Source organism: Python bivittatus, unplaced genomic scaffold (genome assembly GCF_059951505.1).
Source record: "Python bivittatus isolate LINGU-HERP-01145 unplaced genomic scaffold, Pbiv_v1 ctg000020_np1212, whole genome shotgun sequence".
NCBI classification, from domain to species: Eukaryota; Metazoa; Chordata; class Lepidosauria; order Squamata; family Pythonidae; genus Python; species Python bivittatus.
In genome coordinates, this window is record NW_028277030.1 from 37,378,607 (window position 1) to 37,400,397 (window position 21,791).

The window sequence follows — 21,791 nt, forward strand, 5'->3', positions numbered from 1 at the left end:
ATTTAAGATACATGAACCACTGTGACTCCTGATTGCCACACTTTCTCAGTGTAAGTGGAGAAAGGCATTGAATCAGCAACTCTCTTCGTTTGCGTGTTGTGGAAAACAACAATACAAACTGGTACTTTCAATCCTGTAAAAAACAGAAGATGAGGTGGGATGAAAATAGGGAAAAGAAGCCCCATAATGCACTGTTTCCATGCCTGTGAACCATTAATAACAATGCATATTTGGCATATGCAATCAGAGACGTGTTTATAGTAACTTGAGAAAGTAACAGAATGCTGATGGGTTATATTCCAAATAGGAGAACCTGATGTAATGAGAAATATTTATACCTTTCTTCTCTCCAATTTACAATCGACAATGTGCAAAAGAATGTACAAAAATAACATTTTTATGTGTACCCTGGCTGTTTGCCTAACAGTTTATAAGATCAGTTGCCTATCCTGTAATTCTGATAAGAGAATTAAGCTGTTATGTATGAAGCAAGCTATGGAAAGATCATGGTCACTTAAAGAAAAAAAATGAGAAAATGGAAACCAACTTGTTCCCATTTGGGAGAAGACTCAGTGGATGTTTTTCAGAGATTTTAAAAACAGAAGCCAGGTGTGCTCATGATGACCATTTGCTTCTTCCTATATACAATATTTCTTTAAAAAATAACTAGATACTTAATGGACATCTGCTGCCTCTCCTAGTCTAAATTTATCATCCAGTCTCTAGAGTCCAACCCTTTAGATTCCTGAATCTGTGGTGGTGAAATGTAGAGACATCTGGTCTCTATCTTTTCTACTGTTCCATGACCCAATTCTTAAGATCAGTGGTGCAAGTCGTGTATGATGGAGCACTGTATGCTCCATGTACATTCTGCCCTTTCTTCACCTCCACTGCAAAAATGAGAGAGATGGACGCCCCACATATAGCAATCCTTAATATGTGCAGAACTCAACCAGTACAGTGCTATTTAAAGCAAGCTAAGGCAGTAGTGCTGTGAATACTTACTGAATTCAATAGAGCTTCCTTCTCAGTAGGTACAGAAAGAATCATTCTGAAAGGAAGAAGAGCTCAGGTATTCAGTGAAGCCTTCACCCTACGGCCTGGAGAACTCTCAAATAAACGAAGACACAACTCTTGCAATATTTGGGCAGAACAGATTATTTCAAAAAGTACAACTCTGCAATCCAGAAAAGGCAATGCTAATCCTGCTAATCCTCTCTTGCATACAGCAAGAATCCCCAGAATTCTCAGTCCAAGTTTTCAAGAGACCCTTGGGCTCCAAGGTTGCTATTTGACCTAAACCACACAGTCTGGATGGATTGTTCCTCCTCCAATAGGCTAGCTTGGTTGACATACCATGCTAAGCCTATTGTGGTTTATCTGGCTTTAACTCAGTACAATTTAATAACCAAGCTACTGATTATACTATTATAAACAATTTTATATAGTTATATAAATATGGTTTTGTGTAAATCCATCTAGTCATAGTTCAACAAATTAAAGTTAAATATCCCAAAGCTTAATGTAATGGGATAATCCAGTCACTAAATCCAGATGCTATATCCTGAACAGTGGTTATTTTCTCTCCCCACAGTAATTTGTTCACTCTCTTTCCTAACGAAGAGATCTGCCAAATTGAAAAACTTACACAATACTTCATAACCTTTAGTAGTCCTAATAAAAGTACTGGCCCAATATGGATCTTTGGTATTTTTCTTATCCTCAGTATTTTTACCTCTTATTTTTATAGTAATTATATCTTTTCAGAACTAGAAATATTTTTACCATTTGCCTGGAAAATCTATTGTGCTGCAAAAAGGGCTCCCTGTCAGTCTCCCAAATATTTTCCTAGCATTGTTCAAAAAACTCAAGAGGTTTTCCAAAAATAATAAAATAGAAAAAACTCAATGAGTTTTGTCAGTGAGAAAGATTCTTTCTTAGTATTACTCATACTTCAGACCAAAAGTTTATGGTTGGAAAACCAACTGAAGCTAAGGTGGGGCAATACAAAATATTATGATGGGCTCACAGATTTACTTATCAATCAATCAGTCAAATTTATATAACTGCCCACCTCACAAAACATGACTCTGGGCAGTGCACAATAAAAAAACAAACCGTAAAATAATATTAAAAACATTCTACAATTAAAAACCTTCATCAGCATTACTATTAATCAACTTTAATGCTTCCAGTTCTGCCTTTTTCAATGCATATTTCATTATTGTTACAACATTATTCCTTGCTTTTTGGAAATAAACAGCAATTACAAACATGGTGTACTTTTTAAACTTCTCGTATCCTTAAGCCAGCTTGGCTTAGTCTAGCCTCCTTTTTCTACTGTTTACAAAACCTTTTCTATTACAGGTAGTCCTTGACTTATAATCACTCATTCAACAACCGTTCAAAATTACAACAGCGATGAACAAGGGGGACTTGGACCAATCCGTGAAGTTGCAGCCATTGCAGTGTCTCCCGGTCACATGATCAAGTTGCAGGCATTTGGATCACAATTATGGTGTCACAGTTATGTGATCATCATTTGTGACCTTTCCTGCTGGCTCCCCACAAGCAAAGTCAATGGGGAAGCCAGCAGGGAATGTTACAAGTAGCTCCTGTAAGTTGCTCCCGCCACTTTTTCTCCTGAGAAGCCCTACTACAAAGTATGAGATCGCAGGGATCTCATACTCCATAGCACCCCCACCCACATTCCCCAGTGCCCACCCACTGCCCTTGCTGGCCTGCCCACGCTCCCCCGCGCCTGCCTGCTGCCCTTGCCAGCCCACCTGCGCTTCCCAGTGCATGCCCACAGCACCCCCCATCCCCCCAAGGTCTTTACCTTGGACTCCCACCTCTTCCCGCTTAAAGACCCATGAGATCCTGGGGTTACAACAGCAACAGGAAGTGCCGAGATTGCCATCACTAAGCGAAGCAGTCATGAGACAATGCACTTTACGACCACATTGCTTAGCAATGGCAATCCTGGCAGTCTCCGTTGCTGTCATAACCCAAGGACTACCTATACTGCATCCTTGATGTTATGGAATTTACAAAAGCTGACTTATCTCAGGAAGCTGCTTCATTTTACTATTCTATTATCCCAAAGGATCAGCTTCTCTTATTTATTTATTCAATCAATTTAGACAACCATCCACTCCCAATTGTGATTCTGAGTGGTGAAAGTAAGATTAAAATAAGCAGGCTACAAAAACAAACAAACAAAATAATAATAATAAACGATGACATAAAAACAGCATAATTGCACCTGTGGACAATCCAACTCAATCCATGCAAACACTGCCATGTCAAGGAAAAAAAACAACACGACAGAGTGTCATCCATCCTCCAGGCCCCTGAACAAGGGAAAATTCAGATCTTCAAGGACTTATGAAACACCAGCAGGATCAGGGCCAAATGAATCTCGGGGAGTATATTCTTGCAAACTACTTTGGCTAGATGAACTTTTTCAGCTAGTGTGTTCACTTTATCTTCTTAGTTAATCCAGCCACTTCACTATTAAAGAATGGTTCTGTAGCTAATACAGAATACAGCTAGGAAATTATTTTCAGTTCTAACAGAGATTAGAAATAATCTCAAATACTTGGCAAGCATGTAGCTATACTGTATACGATGAATATGGACTTATGCAACAGCTGAATACTATTAAAGCAACTATGTGCAAGAATAAGAGGGTATGTTTGCTCAAAGTCCTCTGGATACAGAATTATTTTATTTATTTCTATATCAAATTTGTCACCGCCCATCTCATTAAAAACGACTCTGGGCAGTTTATAAGGTAGTTAAAATCAATTAGAATTACAGTATAAAATAATCCTAAATAAATAGCAAATAAATATAATCCAAGGATAGATGTTACAATTGGCAGTAACTCAGGGAGTGTCTTCAAGGCATCAGCCATCCCCAGGATTGGGTAAGATTCTTGTCACCCCACACAAGCTGGCAGAGCCAGGTCTTTAATCCTTCTGGAAAGCTGGGAGGTAGTTTTAGCTGAAAATTGTAGAATTCTCACTATATTGCAGAAATGTATACAAAGGGGCTACAAATCATCTGTACATTTTAATTTCATAATAAACACAATTTGAATAATACATTTTGTTCTCCTTCCCAGATTTCCTAATATGTAGGAAATTCCACTTGCAGAACTGCTTTCTTTGTGAGAAAAGAAACAGTGAAAGTACCTAGTCATAACTTTTATTAGAAAATGAACACACAGAAAATGAACACTGAGAGGCAAATAAGGCAAAGTTTTAATATTCAAAGCAGCATCAGTTTCATTAGAATTGTTGCTATCTTGTTATCACCACAGCTCTTACTTCCCAGGCAGCTGAAGAACTCATGCTTCTCCTTGGCTGACTTCACTATGAAACTGCTCTATCTCTCAACTTTACCATACTGAGTATGGATTGAGTAGGAAGCAATTACCAAGCATGAAACCATCAAATGCTCATCCAGGCAAGCAGCTTTTGCTATTAAATTTCACAAATTAAAAGATATAGCCTATATATTAAAAGTCTATAAAAGATGAATTACTCACTTGTAACAAACATCTACAATGGTGCTGGTGGAAATGTTGCCCATATAGATGCTAACCTCCACTGGCATTTGAAGTTTTGATTTCATTACAAATATTTAGTTACTATTCTGTAAGCTTCAAGGGTAGTTTCTAAATAGTTTCTAAACAGAAAACAAAATTCAAAAGTAAAATGTATCAAGTACATTTTAAAAAGCACAAAACATTACAATGCATTTTAAAATTCTTTTCAATTGCCATGTATTCACTTTCTGTTCACATACCTCTCCATGAAAGATCCCTTGTTCCTACATTTTCTGTATAAGCATCTCAAACTCAAGCTATTGCAAGTGCCACATGAGAATGAGTTTATTAGCCTAAGGGCTGCATAGTTGAAGCCTTTTCAGACACTGATGTAAAAGTCAAAAACCAAGAAAATTATAAACATCACAGTATGCGATTAAACATAACCATATTAAATCAAAAACCTTAACCATACCCTAAGTTAGCTGTACTTCCTGTCTATGAAATCCAGATCTGAATTAGTTAAGATTCCTCCCATACAATTAAATTTCATCTCCTGACCAATAAACTTATTCAGAAATTCAGAAACAGTATGTTTAAATGTTCTAAACAATGCACACTTCTTGAAGATATAAGAACTACAATGAGAGGACAGAAATTAAGTCCTAACCTAAACAAGAATAAACGTTGCTATACTTTTCCACACTTAAACTGTGATTTTTCATCATCTCATCTATTCTATACTTTCATTTTAATAAATAAAAAATGAAAGAGATAAGAGTGAAAAAACATTTTTCTTACTTCACATAAAATCATTTTTACAGCTGGTTTTGAGAGCATAGTATAAAGGACAAGAAAGAGAGAGAGAGTACACCCCCACCATTTTTGTTTAAAATGCATTCCTTACACGCTCTTGGGTATTACGTAATTATGTATTTATGTCATGTTCATGCTTCAGATTCACTCAAAATGTCAAAACATAAGATGTTTATTGTTTGCAACATGTCTGTGCAGTTTCTAAGAATGTATAAAGAAATCCTTGATGCATGAAGTAACAATTATCCATTCAACACATGGCTGTAAACCCACAGTTCTTATGATTCAGAAAGCACATAGGACTCCCATTAAGAGTTAGCAAAGAAGAAATGGTTGTCAAAAGTGTGAGGCTAGGGCTAGCTCATTAGAACATTGCTACTGGCTGCTATCCTCCCCTTGTGCACTTAAACCATAATAAAATCAATTGATAGCACTTAAACTTCCCTGACTCACAGCAAGAATAAAACCACAGAATCTTTTAAGCCACTTGGAGAAGTAAAACTAATGTCACTAGGCTACTCTAGGATAAGAGAGGTTATGCTCCCATCAGAGAATGCAGTTTTTGAAATGGTCATAAGTTCCTGTTACCACCACCAATACCTTCTAAAAATCTGGTTATATTAAACCCACTTTGTCCTAGGAGAATATTTCAGAACTGCAATTCAGAACTGCAGTTAAGAATTCAATGGCAGTCCAAACACAGCTTAATATTGTGCAGGTGAGCCAAAAATTTTTGCTTGCAAATAAAACAAGGGTCAATATTTAAGAGTTCTATGTGTACCCAGAGGTAGTAGAAGTATAAATGAGACACAGGACAGATCAACACAATATGCATGACTAATGAAAAAACAGCCAAAGACCAAAGGTTTTTTTCTATCCAATGCAACACTATGTCCTGGAAGTGAACAGCATCAAAATGGTAGGTATGATCAAGCAAGTGAAGCCCCACCTCTTTTAAATGTGTGTCATGCTAACTGCATGCATGCAAAAAAGGACACAGCTTTGATTGCCCCAGTTGCACCTGCCACTTTGACCCCCCGCCTATTGCAGACATCTCTGGCATTGTTTTCATTTTAAGAATTATTTGTTCTATGTAAATGTTAAATGTCATGTTTAAATGATATATTCAAACAATAATTACAGATTTACCAACTGTTACATATTAAGATAGTTATCAAAATGATTCCGAAGTGCAGCACTTCAATGCTATTCATTAAAGTGATCTGTCTTATTTCAGATGTCTTTATTCATCTGAAAAATAATGCAACTGCTTTAAAGAGTTGATTTTACAGATGAATTGTACAGGTAACCCCCAGTTTAAGAACAAGTCCTGTTCCCAAGGTCTGTCTTGAAGTCGAATGTGTATGTAAGCCGGAACAGTGTTATTGTATAATACTGTATAAGTAGTACTGTGTAATTAACTCAAACCATTGTGTATTTAACTTTAATCATTGTGTATTTAACTCAAACGTTGCTACAATAGGCTCTATTCTTAACTATGGGTCATCCTTAAACTGGGCATTCTTAACCCAGGGACTACCTGTATATCTTTCTGCTGGTTAGCAAGCAGGGGCAGGGTGAAGAATAAAAGATTAAAATAGAAACTACTGTATCAATGTGTGGTAACAAACAGAAAAGCAGCTTTAAGATAAAATATATAACTTTATCCTACTTAAATGGAAAAAACAGACAAAACCTCAGAATCCCTGTAATGTGATTAATGTAATTTTATTGTGAATGAGAAAATATTTCATACTGAAATGGCTGTTTTTCCAATATTCAATATTTTGATTTTCTATGCTGTATCAAGCTTCAAGGAAATCAGGGAAAAGTATTTTTTTCTCCCCCAACACCATTGCTAGATATTCTCATAGTTAATCTTAGCAGGCTACTCCCAAATAGAACACTACCTTGTGTTCTCTGATACTTAGTATAAAATAAGTCACTTATCTCCCATATGAAGTGGTTTAAGTGACTAATCTTGTGGTCCTACCTTGTAGTTGTCATCATGAAAATCAATAGCTCTGCCTGAAATAGGCACATCTAGCAGTTGTTTTGCCACAATTGTCATGAATGATCTTTGCAGGCTGGATTATTATTTTCAGAGTTATGCTTGCCGGAGATATTAGTCATAATTAAGCTATTTTTGCTCTGCTAAGGAGCTATAGCCACAAACATGGTTATTTGGAGAGTAACCATGGCAAAAGAATGGGAAGACCACCTGTATTCTCATTACTGTCATACCAGAGTTGTGATATGACAATACCTGTCAATCACATAACAAATGGTTCTATATATGAAGTAATATCTTGTTATACTAATTCAATACTGACTTTTATTTAGTCAAAACTAAGTCAAGTCTCACATGTGTATGTTCTGTAAGCCGTAATACCACCTTCCCCAACTTGCATGTATTGGGAGCAGAGTGTTTAGATTCCCAGCCAGTATGACCAAGAAAGAGCCAAAAGTTTGGGGAAGGCTGTCCTAATACAGCCACACACACAGAGGTCTGCTGCCTGCTCCTCACAGATGTAGAACAGAGCTAATTTTAGCTCCAACTGGTATAAAATGTCACAACCGACATAATCGGGTACTGTAAGTTCATCTTAAAGCAATAAAGCTTCTGCCCCATTATAACTTTTCAAAGAAATCAACAGGCAGATCCAGTAATTTTGCTACTATTATTTTTAAATGATTGTGTCTATTTAGAAATACAACACAAAAAAATTATCAGATATAAAATGTAGTGAGAGGTTTGCTTACTTTAATCCTTTGATCAACTGAATCAGCACATTTCTGCAGATCATGTTCTACAGACATGTTCTGCAGTCTCATTTTCCGTCAAGGTGATTTGAATACTGCTTCCACATTCTGTGCTGTGATGTCTCTCCTATCAGAGATTTTTTTAAAAGGTTGCAGGCAAAGAATACCACTCCACTATAATGTGTGCTGTTATAAATCAATTGCTGGAGTCTTCAGTTGTACATTCATTTTCCAGAAGACACCTGAACCTACTGTTCCAGATGGCAAACTGTCCCAGTTATCTATGAAAAGAAACAATCTGCCAATAGATCTCTTTGCATATGCATAACTGTAGAACTGCACCTAACACTAAAATAAACCCTTTGAAGGCAAGGGAGCTCTGCATTCACCTTTGACTTTCAAAGGATCAAGCCATCAATATAAATTACAGAAAAAAGGGTCTCATTTTTCCTGATTTAGACACATCTCCAAAAATGTAGCAGTAATTCTCCTGTGGAAGAGTTCTGTCAAGCGGTCTTTGATTCTACAAGCTAATCTGCTGTGCATGAGAACACTGGAGCAAGTCTGAAGGGTTTTTTGCAAAGAGATCTTCAAACCTTTGTCATAATATATCCTACATTTTACTGGGTTTTTTAGCCAAGATGTATGGACAATAAATGAGAGAAGCAAAGCTTAAGAAATCCATTGTATCACATTGAACAACCTTAAGCCTGCAAAGTCAGGATATTTTAATATTACCTTTTACAGTTTGGTTTATAATTTAAAGAGCACTCTTTTTTCCTTTTGAAAGTTGAATATGAAATCTATTGCATGGAATATTTTCTCCCAAAGGAAGAAAATCAAGGCGTTGTCTTTTAAAAAATATTTCAGGCATGCAACAATATCACATTCATAGATGTTATTCTTTTAACCAGGAGTTCATACAAGTGCACTTAACTTCAAGCATACTGTATTACAGGTATACATTATAGGAAAAATGTACTTTAAAGAAATGCTAGCAACTATGTATTTTATTTTGTGCATTTACAGTATTTTTTTATCTTGTTGCTTCAGACAATGGATGGCGAGGCTGTTCAGCAGTTTCTTCGCTCTCTGACTTTTATCAGTTGGACTTCACCATTTAAATTAAGGGCCTAGTTCTGTGACTGAATTTATGTAAACATTAGTCATAAACCATAATATATAAATCACAGTAGCTGGAATCATACAACACACCAAGATAAAACATACATTATGGTTTATCATGGTAGCATGGTTCACACAGCACACTTGGATGTAACGTAGCTTGGCTGAGCTTTTGTGTTTTCTTAACCTGGCTTGGCACAGTAGGCAAACTCAGACATTATGACTTAGCATTCTCTGTGAACCCAGTTGGCCTTATTCATATGACACTCCAAGCTAGTTTTCTGGGAAATCTAATATGTTGTCCAATCTCATCTCTTCCTACAAGCTTCGCTAACCTCAATTTCAGCTGTTTCATCTAAATCAAAACAGAGTTACGTTTCTGCTCCATCTACAAATACAGGGCACTAGACTTCATCAATTAACTGGTCAGAACAACAAGGCGTTTCCTCAAACAGATTAGTTACATTCAAGTTTGACCACACAGATACCACTTCTTTGTTTAGCAATACTCTGCCTTCATACTCTCAAACTGCTGTATACCCTGAGACTTGGAGGACCCTTACCCTGTCTGCCCAAGCAGGACTGTTCTCCATGGGTCCTGCAAAGGTGATCTGGCCATTCGTTTCAAAGTGAGTCTGGGCTAGCAGGATTTCATATTCTGTTTGTTAGTCATTTTAAAAACTTAAACTGTAAAAAAAAAAAAAATGAAATCTGTGGTGGAGCCCTCCAAGCTTCCCCCATACATCTGCAGAAACGTAAAAATTGAAATAAAGATCCTTAACCCTTGTTTTATTTGCAAGCAAAATTTTTTGTGGCAATGCTAATCTCATTTGTGAGCCATGCAATGAAAAATAGGCAATTTCTAGGAGCAGAGAACACAGTAAACTGACAAATAAAATGGGTACGCGCTCTGATTTAACTATTTATTTATTTAACCCAAATTCTCAGTTCAGATGATAAACTATGTCTTTAAATGACCTGGATTACATATTCTGCAAAAGTAGCAATGATAGCAAACAAAGAACAGGACAGAATTATATAATAATTTGTTGTGCAGAGTGCAGCAATACCCCCAGAAAAAGTTTGCTCAGGAAAAAACACATCAGCATGAGAGATTTACAAAATGCAATGTCCATATCTTGTTCTCTAAATTCAGCCAGAAAATATATACTAGCTTTTTGTTTATTGATAAAAATGCAAAACTCCATAAAATACAAGTTACATAAAAAATATAGGAAAAAACACATCTTCTCATTTATTTTAGCATCCAAGACTTATCTGCTACACAAGCTTAACAAAGTCTCTAGCCAAAAACTCTCAGAGAAGAGGTACACTACTTGGTTATTAGTTACAACTACATAACCCATAAAACTGACTACATGGTGGCTAAAAATATACTGCGAGGCTGGGCATATAATCCTCCAGTTATATTGCCATTCCTTGAGTAACTAACATACACACGCCAATAGATGGCAGTAAATAGCAGTATACGTGCACAGTTACAAACAACATACAACCACATGACTTATGTAGCCATAACGTTGTTGTAAAGATAACGAGATGAATTTCTTCCCATGAGAAACTCCTAACATAATTTTGATCATATTCAACTTCAAGAATATAAAGATAGGAGAGAGAGCAATTCCGCTCCAAATGAAGCAAATGGATTTTGCCACATTGCTTGTTTACAGACACAATTGCTGCTTGTCCCAAGCAAAGTACAGATTACACACGAGACTTCATGTGTCCCAGGTTAGATTCATGTTAAGCCATGGCTTATTTTAATTCTCATTTAAACAAAAAGCCATTATGAACTGGTTCACATATAACTTCATGCTACAATCATATTTTATAAACCACAATGGCTTTGTTCATATATCATACAAAGTCCAAATAAAATAAAGCCATATTATGGTTACTAGTTATTTCTTCCACTAGCTTTTCATTAATAAAATGATGTCCCATCGTTGCTTTTCTTAATTAGGGAATGAAATCCATTTTTGGCAATGAATTAAAAAAATTACAGAACGGACCCTGGCTTTGATACTTTGCAATTTTGTGACCAGTATGACTTATCTGTGCAAAGGTAGTTAAATACATTTTAATACAGGCTGTACCTAAGATTTCAGCACGTTTTGATGCTGCTATTATCTGCCTCATCTACCACTGTACAGTAGTTGTTGAGAAAGACAATTAAGATTAGTGGCATTTAGATGGCAAAGTTTCAAACTAATGACAGGTATCAGTTTATCCGTATGGTTAATTTTAACAGGCACTTCTGAGAAAATGTCATGACAAAATGTCATGGAGCCAGCTTATCAAAGTTACTTTAAATACTGTATCTATTATGCCTCCAACTAATCAGAGAAAGGAACAACAAAAACTATCATATCCTATGTCAATTTTATATCAAGGAGGTAAAGTTATTTTCAGTTAAATATTAATGAACCCTTGTATAAACAATTTTTGAAATTAAATACAATTAGAAGGATCAATTGATTGAAAATAGTAATTACTGCTTATACCTTGCTTTTGCAAAATGTTCAAAGCAGTTAATATTATCCAATCCAAACCTTCAAAAAAACTGATTCTATCCAATCCAAATCCTGAAGGAATCTTTGCGATTCTAAAATAAGCCAATTTCAAACAAAAAGTGGAGAGGAACCCACAGTAATTCAGCTTGTTAGGCATCCTTCTCCAGAGCCTCTTGATAATCCTTCCAACTCCGTCCCTAACTCCATCATTATCCCCAATTCATACCTTTGCCCCACACTACTTGGAAATAAAGGCTACAAAGATTTGGAAGGAATATCAGCATCACTGTATGAACAACTAGCTGTCAGAAGGTTCTATCATCATATAAAGCTATAAAACTTCATCTGAACCTTTGATGGATTAGTAGCCATCTTCTGATTCCATTTTTGCTAGCTTCTCGCTTTGGATAATGGGCACCTTATCTCACTAATTCTTAAAAATGCCATTATCAGATAGATCATTATGACCATGTCCATATTACAGATTTAATGGTGGGGACTGAGGCTGAGAGATCATGGATTGCCTAAAACCATCCATCCCAACTCAACTGAGATCTGATGAAATGTTTTATTCCAAAGAAACTGATTCATAAAAGAGGATATTTTCTAAATGTGAATGCAGTGGAAGGGCAGGCTCTTTTTAATTGGTGGATACCTTCAACAAAATTTGGTTCTTTCTCATCTGCAACTATGAAGGGGGAGAGCAAATTTAATTAACCTTCTATCAATTCAGTATGATAATCAGTCCCGTTGTCATGATAAAACCATCATTTCAGCTCAAGGGTATGTATGACCAGTAAATAAATAGTGAAAGAATGAAAAATAGATACAAAGATGTTACAAATAAAAATCTATGCCCACATGTTTTCACATGATTCTATTTCCCTATTGAGACTGTCGAGAATGTGCTCTGAGATTACTGGGATTTTTAGGCTAAATGTCTAAAGACATTATTCTGTTACATCATAATTTAAATATAGTGTCTTGTTTTATCATTTTGATTTTAAAGCATTGAGAAACTTAAGGTTCTGTTTCAAAGAACAAAGTTAAGTAGGCTGTAGCATAAGAAAGCACAGAAGGCATCACGTTGGATCATTTTTGGAGGAACAACAAAGAAGCTATTTTCTGTTCATGAATAAATGGTTGTATTTGAACTTAATTCCGTATCAAGCGAGGTGGTACATTTTTCCCCATTAGAAAACTCTAGAAATTCTATGTATATAAATAGCAAAAAAGTTAATATATCAGATACAACCAGTTGGTGGCTTCACTATGAATCAAAATACATCTCCCTTTTCATAGTTCTTCCATGCTATCACACGTTAGCTGAATAGTTTTCAGGTATTTATTTATTATCACAACTAGAGCTTACTTAGCAGTGTATGAAGACAGACATTAAAGGTTTCTTAAGTTTTATTTTTAAAGCAACCATGGAAATGGGTTTTTTTTGGTAAACAATTGGTCAATCTTAAATATCAGTAAATTATCGACCCAATCTATACTCACTAAATATCAATTTGAAAGCATACACTAGTGATTTGCTAATCATAATATCATGTGATTCCCACCCACAAGATCAACAGTCAAGTTTCTACAGCTGACTCTGCTAGTTATAGTATTCAACAGCTGGGCTATACATAACTTAGTACTCTGATAACGTCCAAGAGTACTTTAAGGACATTTAAAAAAATCAAGCATGTGATTATATCTTAGAATGCATAAGCAGATTTATTTGGCGAAGGAACTTTGCATAGGTATGTACAATATATTCAATAAATATGAATATGTAACTCCCTACTGACAGTATGTATTATAGCTATTTTTTGCAGGTTAGGTCAGTGACCATTCCAAGTCATAAGGATAACAATCACTCCAGTGAAGTCATCTGTAACATACTGATGGCTTGAAACTACATTATTCTGTAATGACTTTTCCATTTCTTTCCATCCTTGTGAGTCCAAAAGCCTATGGGTCTATTCCAAGTGACTTATACAATATTTCCCCAGCTTTCAAATAAAGTCATTAATGGCCACACTGGTTGACCATTAAAAGAAAAAAATTGAAGAAGCAGAATGGGATTTGCTGAGGTTTAGACTAGATAATCCTTATTTTTTTTTAATCATTGTAAAGCTTCTATCTTTCAAATGTCAGACTTAATGTGCCTGGCTCAAGCAGTTCTCGGGATAATGTTGCACTTTCACAGCCTATCTAGGGAAAAAGAAACAGGTAATCTCACAACTCTAGAAACAACGTCATGCTACAATCTGGGTACACAATATACTCCACATCCCTAAATTCAGCAAGAGATCTCCCCAGTTCTTTGTGTTCTGCCAGTGAAGATACGCTTTCTGTTTTCGTTAACTCCAACCACACCACAGTGATATTCCAAGTCCTACTGAACTGGGATGGATGCAACTTCTAATATTAATGGAAGGTGCATTCAGATTTACAAATTTACAAATTACAAAACTCAGTGATAGACTGAGTTAGAAGCAAAATATATTCCATCAATATTTAGACACATAAAATAGGAAAGTACAACCCCAGGTAGGCACTGAATCAAGTCTGAAGCCCACTGCAATGCCTCCACAATTGTGTCCATGTGATTCCTAAAATATGGAAACATTTGGCTCACTGTAAGGTTTTCCATAATTACTGAGGCTTCAACATAAATGGAGAAAAATAACTGATCAACAGGAATATGTATGTGCAGCATGCATAAAGCCAGGGTGGTACAGAGGCTTCAGAAACTTTGACTAGGAATGCAGAGAACTGGGTTCAAATTCCTATATAGTAATAAAGAGATAAATTAAATGAGGCAATTAATACAAATCAGTGAATAGATATATTTAATTCCAAGTAAATATACAAAGGATTGCAGTTTTCTATTGCCATACCATTAACAATTAATTAATAAATTTTAAATATTTTCATTATACATTGAATTATACTATTGAAATTTGACAGACTTAGAAGTTGGAAAGAAAATTAAAATTACAAAAAGGTGTCATATAGGTTTACAATTGTTACACTGAATAGCTCAATTTTTATTACTAAAGCAGAGTTAGTGTAGATTTTATCAAAGTAAGAATAATGAACTCCTGCAATAACAATATTCCTCCTTTCTAATCAGTCTAGCAAAACTTAGCTAACTGTAGCCTAATGCTTTTTAATTGTTAGATATAGCACATGATCTATCATTGCAGACACAATTGGTTATAGACACAAAGGAATAATCAAACTCTTTTTAATACTCCATATATTGTAAGTGAGGGTGATTCAGTATAGGTTACTGTAACTAGTAATGTCTACTAAAGATTGAATATGAAGATCATTTTTCCCCTTGAATGATGAAAAATAAAAAGCAGGATAGCTCTGCCATCTCATTAAAAGCTACTGATAGAGATCACTTAAAAGCCTGCTTAATGTGAATACAATCTTCCAGTCTTTCTATTACTACTTCTGGCACAAAGAGCTGTAAGGGTTACAGGTGCAATTTTTAAGGGAGCAGGGTCCAACAAAAATGTTGATTTTTGCAGTAAAGATTGATTATAGCTATTGAAATATCTAATAGTTGCATTGCTTTAAACATTACTACGAAAAAATATACTTATTTCAAATGGATATCTAGTATAATCTACACTTCTTTTCATATCTGCAGATTAAGAGAAATAATAAAACCAGCTTTTTTAATACAAAGAAGAAAATGAATTTTCCCGTGGAGGCTAAAAATTCCAGGGAGTTTTTTTTTTTTTTTTAAAGGCCTTATGCTGTTGCCCTTGCCCAATGCAAGATGCTAAGTCATCCTCACAACATTAGTTGTCTGTGAGCTTCAACAGGATGGAGTTTTAAGCACTGATATACATGGCAACGGAAAGTATTAACATGTATTTTTATTTTTAAATGGCTTTATCACACCCACAGTATGTGTGTGCGTGTGTGTGCGCATGCATCTATCTAGCATTTGTTAGTTATTCAGAAGGCAACTCACTGGTGCAAACATTAAACCAGGTCTCTCATGCAGCATAGAATCATTTCAGTGATATATCAGCAGCGTTTTCATCCCAGAAAGGGATGAAAAAGATCGTAACTCCTAAATGCTTTAAGTGAAGAAGAGCCACTTTCTACCCTACAAAACGAGCCCTCCACCTCTAGAAGACAACAGATCTCAGCATGTTTTTACACTCTCTCTATTCTGCCTACTTTCTATTGGCAGCCCTGTATAGCAGACTGGAAGTCCCAGGGACCTGATTCTGCCACCTGTTCCTCTGCAGCCCCCAGTAGTTACAGCTCCAGATCATCAGCACTGCAGCCCATAAATCCTCCTCCGCGATTAGCTTGGGCACAACTTAACACTTTACTATACCTTTATATCTCTCCAGCACATCTTCATAAGCCTGCAGGTATTCCTGTTCCTCGGTATAGGCACGACCACCAGGGGAAACAGTACCAGCCATGGTTGAAGTTTTGACCCTGTCTTGATCAGATCCCACCGAGGCTCTCGGCCGCCAGAAAGCCTTGGAGAGCAGCACAAGGCTGGAGAGAAGGAGGGGGCTACCGCGGAGCAAGTTGGCCGAGGAAACGCCCATGCCCCCTCCCCCAGCGGCGTGGGAGCACGTGTGTGCCGCCAATAAGGAGCTGGCTTCCTCCCTCTCGGATTTCACGAGCTTTTGGCTCCGAGGCGGTGGGAGTGCGCACCAGGCAGGGGAAGCAGTCATGGATGCCACAGAGCCGGCTTTGGAGGTCACCTCCGGCTCAGGGTTTGCTTCCACATCTACCGCAGTCCGTACGGACTCCGGGCTCCTCAACCCAGCTCGCCGGCCTGCCGCAGGCATTTTCTCCCGGCTCCCGCTTTAATGAAACCCGCGCTCGCAATCTAGCGCGAACCACAGCGAGCTTGCTTCGAAGTAAAGCTGCGGAGATTCTGCTCTGGGGCACCGTTCGCTGCCAGAGGCAGGGCTTAAGATTTGAGCAGAACACGGAGGCTGTCATTCCAGTAGGAAAGGGACTTTGCGGGGCTATCGTGTTTAGGTGTGTCCTTTCATCCCCTTAAACGACTGCCGGAATCAGAACCAGTGCTTGAATGTTGTCAACACAGGCGGCGGGGGGGGGGAGGCGGGCGTGCTCGTGAAACTCCGGGGATGCATTAAGATTGACCATCGTTGTGGAGATACACAGTACAGAAAGCTCTATCTATGGCCGGTATACGTGCTCAGAGGCGCTAGGGCTGCAGTCTAGGAACGCACCGCTTATGGATGGAGTGCTGTGCCAATCTGAGTTAGAGAAAAAGCAGAGCCAAATTTGGTAGCCTCATTTTGCCAAAGGCACAATCAGATCCAGATTTTATTTTTTTTTGCTGTCCGCCTTTTGAAACAGCTGTCGCTCACATACCAGACCCACCGCCAAGTGCTCCTTCTTTCCAAACCATTCTCTCCAGTTTCCAAAAGCTACAGCTCTCTCAAGAGGGAAGAGAACCTCCTTCCCTTTGGATGACCAAAGTTTTGTATTTTAAGTGGCCGTCCTTAAAATGCATTTCCGCAGATCCTTTTCTGGAAAGCCTCTCCTTTGTGGAAGGCTTCCTTCCTTCCTTCCAAAATCTGGTCTGCGGAGCGGGCGCTATTAAACAGCCCTCCCTGCCTATGCTCCTTCCCCTTCTCGCCCTTTTGAATGCCGCTGTTTTCGTTTCCCGGGCACAGCCTCTGTCCAGCGGCAGGTCGCCGGCTGTCTGTCTGGCCGCCGCCTCCTCTCCTGCCACCACCCTCGGCCCCTTCTCAGATGCTCCTGACATGTCGCAATGCCAGGAATAGCTCAGCGCGCCCCCTCCCCCAGCTGATCCGCCTGGAGAGGAGACGAACCGGCTCTGCCGGACACACGCGCCCCACACCGCTTCTGCCGGCAACGACAACAACAACCACCGCACTAGACCCGGGAGTGGCGGAAGGCCAAAAGGCGGAGCAGAAGCCCTGCAGGTGTCACCGCCGGTCACTGTTTCGAAGCAACTTGCCTCGCTCAGTAATAACCAAGCACGCATGCGCTACTGGCGTTTCGTTTCCCGGCCCCCTCGCAGCCGCCCCCCTTTCTTCTGATCCCGCACATCCCTAGACTGAGTCCTCCTGCCCTGCCCCGCTGCACCCGATGATCTCTAGCCCCCGACTTCGCCCAGGCCGCATCCGATCCCTATTCCCAGTTTCCCCATGCCTAAAACGGAGCCCTTCTCGCACCGCGCAAGAACTTCAGAGAACGATCCTCATACTGCTCCGCTTGCGCGCCTTTCTTGTTTACTAGCCCGTTATTTCTAAGAATCCAAGAGGATGACTTTGCGGCGCCTCGTGCTTTCCCAAACATCAGCTACAACGGGGAGCGCCTCGGTCTGCCTAAGCCCCTGTATCCACCGCAAACTGGGTCTGGCGGTCACCGGGAGCGCGGCGCCGGAACAAGAGACTTGGAGACCTTTTCCCCCTCCCTCCTCCTCGGTTTCATCTCCGCCCGGGCAAGTTCCGGAAGTGATTTGCAAACTGCAGCCCTGGATCCCGTGAAGGAACAGTGATATACACACGGAACCACGAACAAAATCCCTTTCTCACGCCTTCGTTTTCCCAAGCTTCCACAAAGACCTGAAAACCGTCGCTTCGGCGTCCTTATTGTATAAACAAACGAGAGGCGGATGGAACGACTCCTTGCTTTACAAGCGCTGGAAAGGCGATCTGTCGTTAGGAAGAAAAGGCGATAGGACTACCATGGCTTCTTCTTTCCAAGATCTCCCCGGGAATAATACTGACGACTGCAGGCTGTATATTTTCTCAACGCTCAATTTGTTTTGCTTTCTCGATTTTCCACCCTGGCTGACCTAGCAAGCTTCTGGACCGATTTAGAACAAATGAGACCAACTCAACTCGCTTGGTGTTGCCTGACATCGGGCGCCCAGACAGATCCTTTTCCCTATATTGTTGGCTGGGGCGGTACACGGTCCGACGTAGGGGTCGGAACCCGTAAAAGCCGCCTCAAGCACAAGGCCAGCTAGACGAAGGACGAGCTCTATTCAAATGCGCCCACACCGTTTAACACCTGAAAGCATTCCCACCACCCGACAGCATGTGCGTTTTCTGCGTGGCCGGAGGGTGCAGCTAAGTACATCCTTCTCAAGATACCCTTCTGCGTTCGTTACATAGCCCGGGAAAAGGTTCTTCGCGGTCTTCACTTCTAATGCAACGTGCGAAAGTTTAACGCTTGCATTTGCAGAAGCTGCAGCCGCTCCACGTCCACCCCAAACACATTTATCCGCCCAGAAAGAAGAGCAGGCTAAAACAGCTTAGTCACCGACCCTGAAAAGCCGAGCCCACTGGACGGTGATGTCTCCTAGCCCTGGGTTACAATGCTAAGTCCCTCGAAACTTAATGAAACTTAATTCTGAGTCGGCATACTGTATATAGAATTATACTATAAGCGAGCAATAATCAAGACTTAAGGCACCCACCCCTCTGTGTAATACACAAATCCAAATACACTGGCCCACCGTACAATTGAAGTTTCCTCTTCTCAGCATACCCTACTCTCCCATTTCTCTCTTACCGGCTATCCTGAGCACAGCTCTCTCAGCTGGGTCCAGCACAGATCCTCCTTGGATCTTCCTCTTGGATCTCTCATGTTTAGGTAGATTCCACGGTAGGGTGTCACCCGGAGCCGGAGAGAGGGAGCCAGATTTCTGGCTGAAATCATCATCGTCGGAAAAATCCGCAGAGGAAGAAATGGAGCATCTGTAAGAAGCGTTTCCCGAGCTCTAAAGAAGAGGAAGGGAGGGAAGATAACCGTAAGAACAGTAGCAAAAGCAACAACAGAGGTAGACATTTTCCCCCTCAAAATCTAGTCATTTTCGCTGTTTAGATCGCCCTCTAGGAAAATCAACCTGAAACGGATACTACCCACCCTCTGCTACTGACTGGTAGCTACCCATGTTTCAAATGATCCGTGGACAAATTGCTCACCATTGTTGCTTATACGCTGCCGGTGTGCTAAATCCCACAGCCTGCAACACCGCGGCGAACAGGTTCAGCGAAAATGCATCTGTGGGAGGTTTGCAGGAAGATGGGTGGCCCGGTGCTCTAGCCACCAGCTCACAAAGATCCTCCCGAGTTGCCCAAGAATCAAAGCAAGAGGGGCCGGGAACTGATAAATTTTAAAAGCAGGAGCGGCGGCAGCGGCGGCGCCGGCAACAGCTCCGGGCTACAAAGCGACATTTAGCTCCCCCACCAGGCTACTGGAAAAATGAGCCGTTCGCTCTTGAATGAATAGTGGGGGAGGGAAAGGTGCCAGCCCCCACATCCAGGATGCGGGCCTTTGCGATGGCAGGTCAGTTTCTGAAACCACGCCCTGGTAAGTTCCTTTCCTTCCTTTTCTAGAATGGGTCTCACTTCTTCCCAAAACGCTCGCCGCCCCCAGTTTCAGCGGGCGTCCAGACGCCTCGGCTTCGCCGGGCAGGAAATGCGGCGCTTCGCTTCTCTCCGGGCAGCCGGGAGAGCACAAAAGGCAGGTTGCGCGAGGCCGCCGTGGTAAACACCGCGCCGCTCGATTTACGGCCCCATCTTTGAAGGAAGCTTTTCCCGTCGCCGCCGAGCAGCTGAAGCCGCACCACCCGAAACGTAAACAAGAAATGATGCAGCGCAGGCACAAAGAACAAGGGAGGAAGGCGCTTCTGGCGTCCCGATCAGCCCTCTTGGAAAGTCTCAGACCCTGCCGTTCCTAGGGGCAGTTTTCAATAAGTGATGATGAATTTTGGGGGGGGGCGGGCGACGGGGAAGCCTAGGAGATAGGAGGTCCTCTGATTTTCCCTCCCACCCGAGGGGAAAACACTGGCTACATTTATGGATCAAAGACTGGGATCATGCCAGGCCTTTGCTGTGTCATTTGGGCTGCACCATATGAGAAGCAGCGGGCCAGGGCTGTGGACTTCTGGTGCTATGTTCTCCCCCTCGGGCCCCACCATCCCTTCTTTTTCCCAGCATGGTTACCATACGAATTCTCTGAGCTACAGCATTTCTTAGATGGACCTATAGCCAGCTAGCAGTTTCAGGTGGCATTCTCTTTGCCTGTTTTCCTTCCTGCCTTCATTATTATGCAGTGCATCTCTTGCCACCCTCTTGTGATCACCTTTGTGGAGAATTCCTATTAGCTGCCTCTTGGAGTGGGCCGATTGGTGAGAAAACTCATACTGTGTGGAACAACATCCCTGGCACAGATTAAGGCCATTTCCTCAGTAGGGGTTTATAGCATCATCCAGCCAGAACCATTGCTGTCCTAATATAACAGCGATGAAAACAGCCATTGTGTCAGTACATCAGTGGCCAAGTGACAGTATTAAGCACAATAAATTACTAATAAGGAAAAGGAGTCACCACATGTAGATCATTTCAAGGACCCTCTCCAGATCCTCACTTCCTTTAGAATATTTATGTTTCCTACATTATTTGTTTTTGCTCTTTTGTCAGCCTAGTGCAGTGATCATGACCAATACCTATATTTTTAATGCAGCTTTGTAATTTTGGGAAGTGAATTAGCAACTCATGCTTTCAAAGTTTTGTCACTGCTTTTAATAGTATTACAGTAGTTGCGTAGTTCATTATCCTCTACAGTCCTATATTCCAGTAACTGGGAAAAAAGATGTGAACTGTTTTTATATTCCTCATTTGGCAATCATACCTCAGCCTCCTTATTTGATTATGAGATGATGAACAGCCTTTCCTCTGTTGCCACACACTGCTATCACTATGAGATTCTCTATTAGTTTGGTAATTATTTAAAGAAGAAAATAAGTCATGTTTATTTTCTAAGAAAAGAAAGTTATAAGACTTAACCCTATTCATGACCTTGGATCTCAGAAGGATAATTCAATTAATTTTTTTCTGCATATATTCAAGAGAAGTATGATTTCCTGACATTTAAAATAAATTTTGGGTTTAAGCCTTAGTAATCCTTGGCTAAAATTAACTTTCAAAACTAAGTTA

General features: G+C 39.9%; 1 protein-coding gene and 1 long non-coding RNA gene across 23 annotated transcripts in view; one reads left to right on the forward strand and one right to left on the reverse strand.

Annotated features, from left to right (window-relative positions):
- Positions 1-21,791, reverse strand: part of DST (dystonin) — a 342,419-nt gene that overhangs the window by 286,358 nt on the left and 34,270 nt on the right. For 14 of the 21 annotated variants that reach the window (XM_025177748.2, XM_088137258.1, XM_088137206.1 and 11 more), the window contains exon 4: positions 19,363-19,570. In XM_025177748.2, coding sequence (XP_025033516.2) covers positions 19,363-19,570 — 208 coding nt within the window. Of the gene's footprint in view, positions 1-16,159; positions 16,331-19,362; positions 19,571-21,791 lie in introns of those variants that run through there. The other 7 variants (XM_088137234.1, XM_088137228.1, XM_088137300.1 and 4 more) reach the window with 5 other exon arrangements.
- Positions 19,919-21,791, forward strand: part of LOC148217032 (uncharacterized) — a 35,298-nt gene continuing 33,425 nt past the window's right edge. The window contains exon 1 of one of the 2 annotated variants that reach the window (XR_015795542.1): positions 19,919-20,163. This is a non-coding gene — a long non-coding RNA (uncharacterized LOC148217032). The remainder of the gene's footprint in view (positions 20,164-21,791) is intronic. The other variant, XR_015795543.1, reaches the window with a different exon arrangement.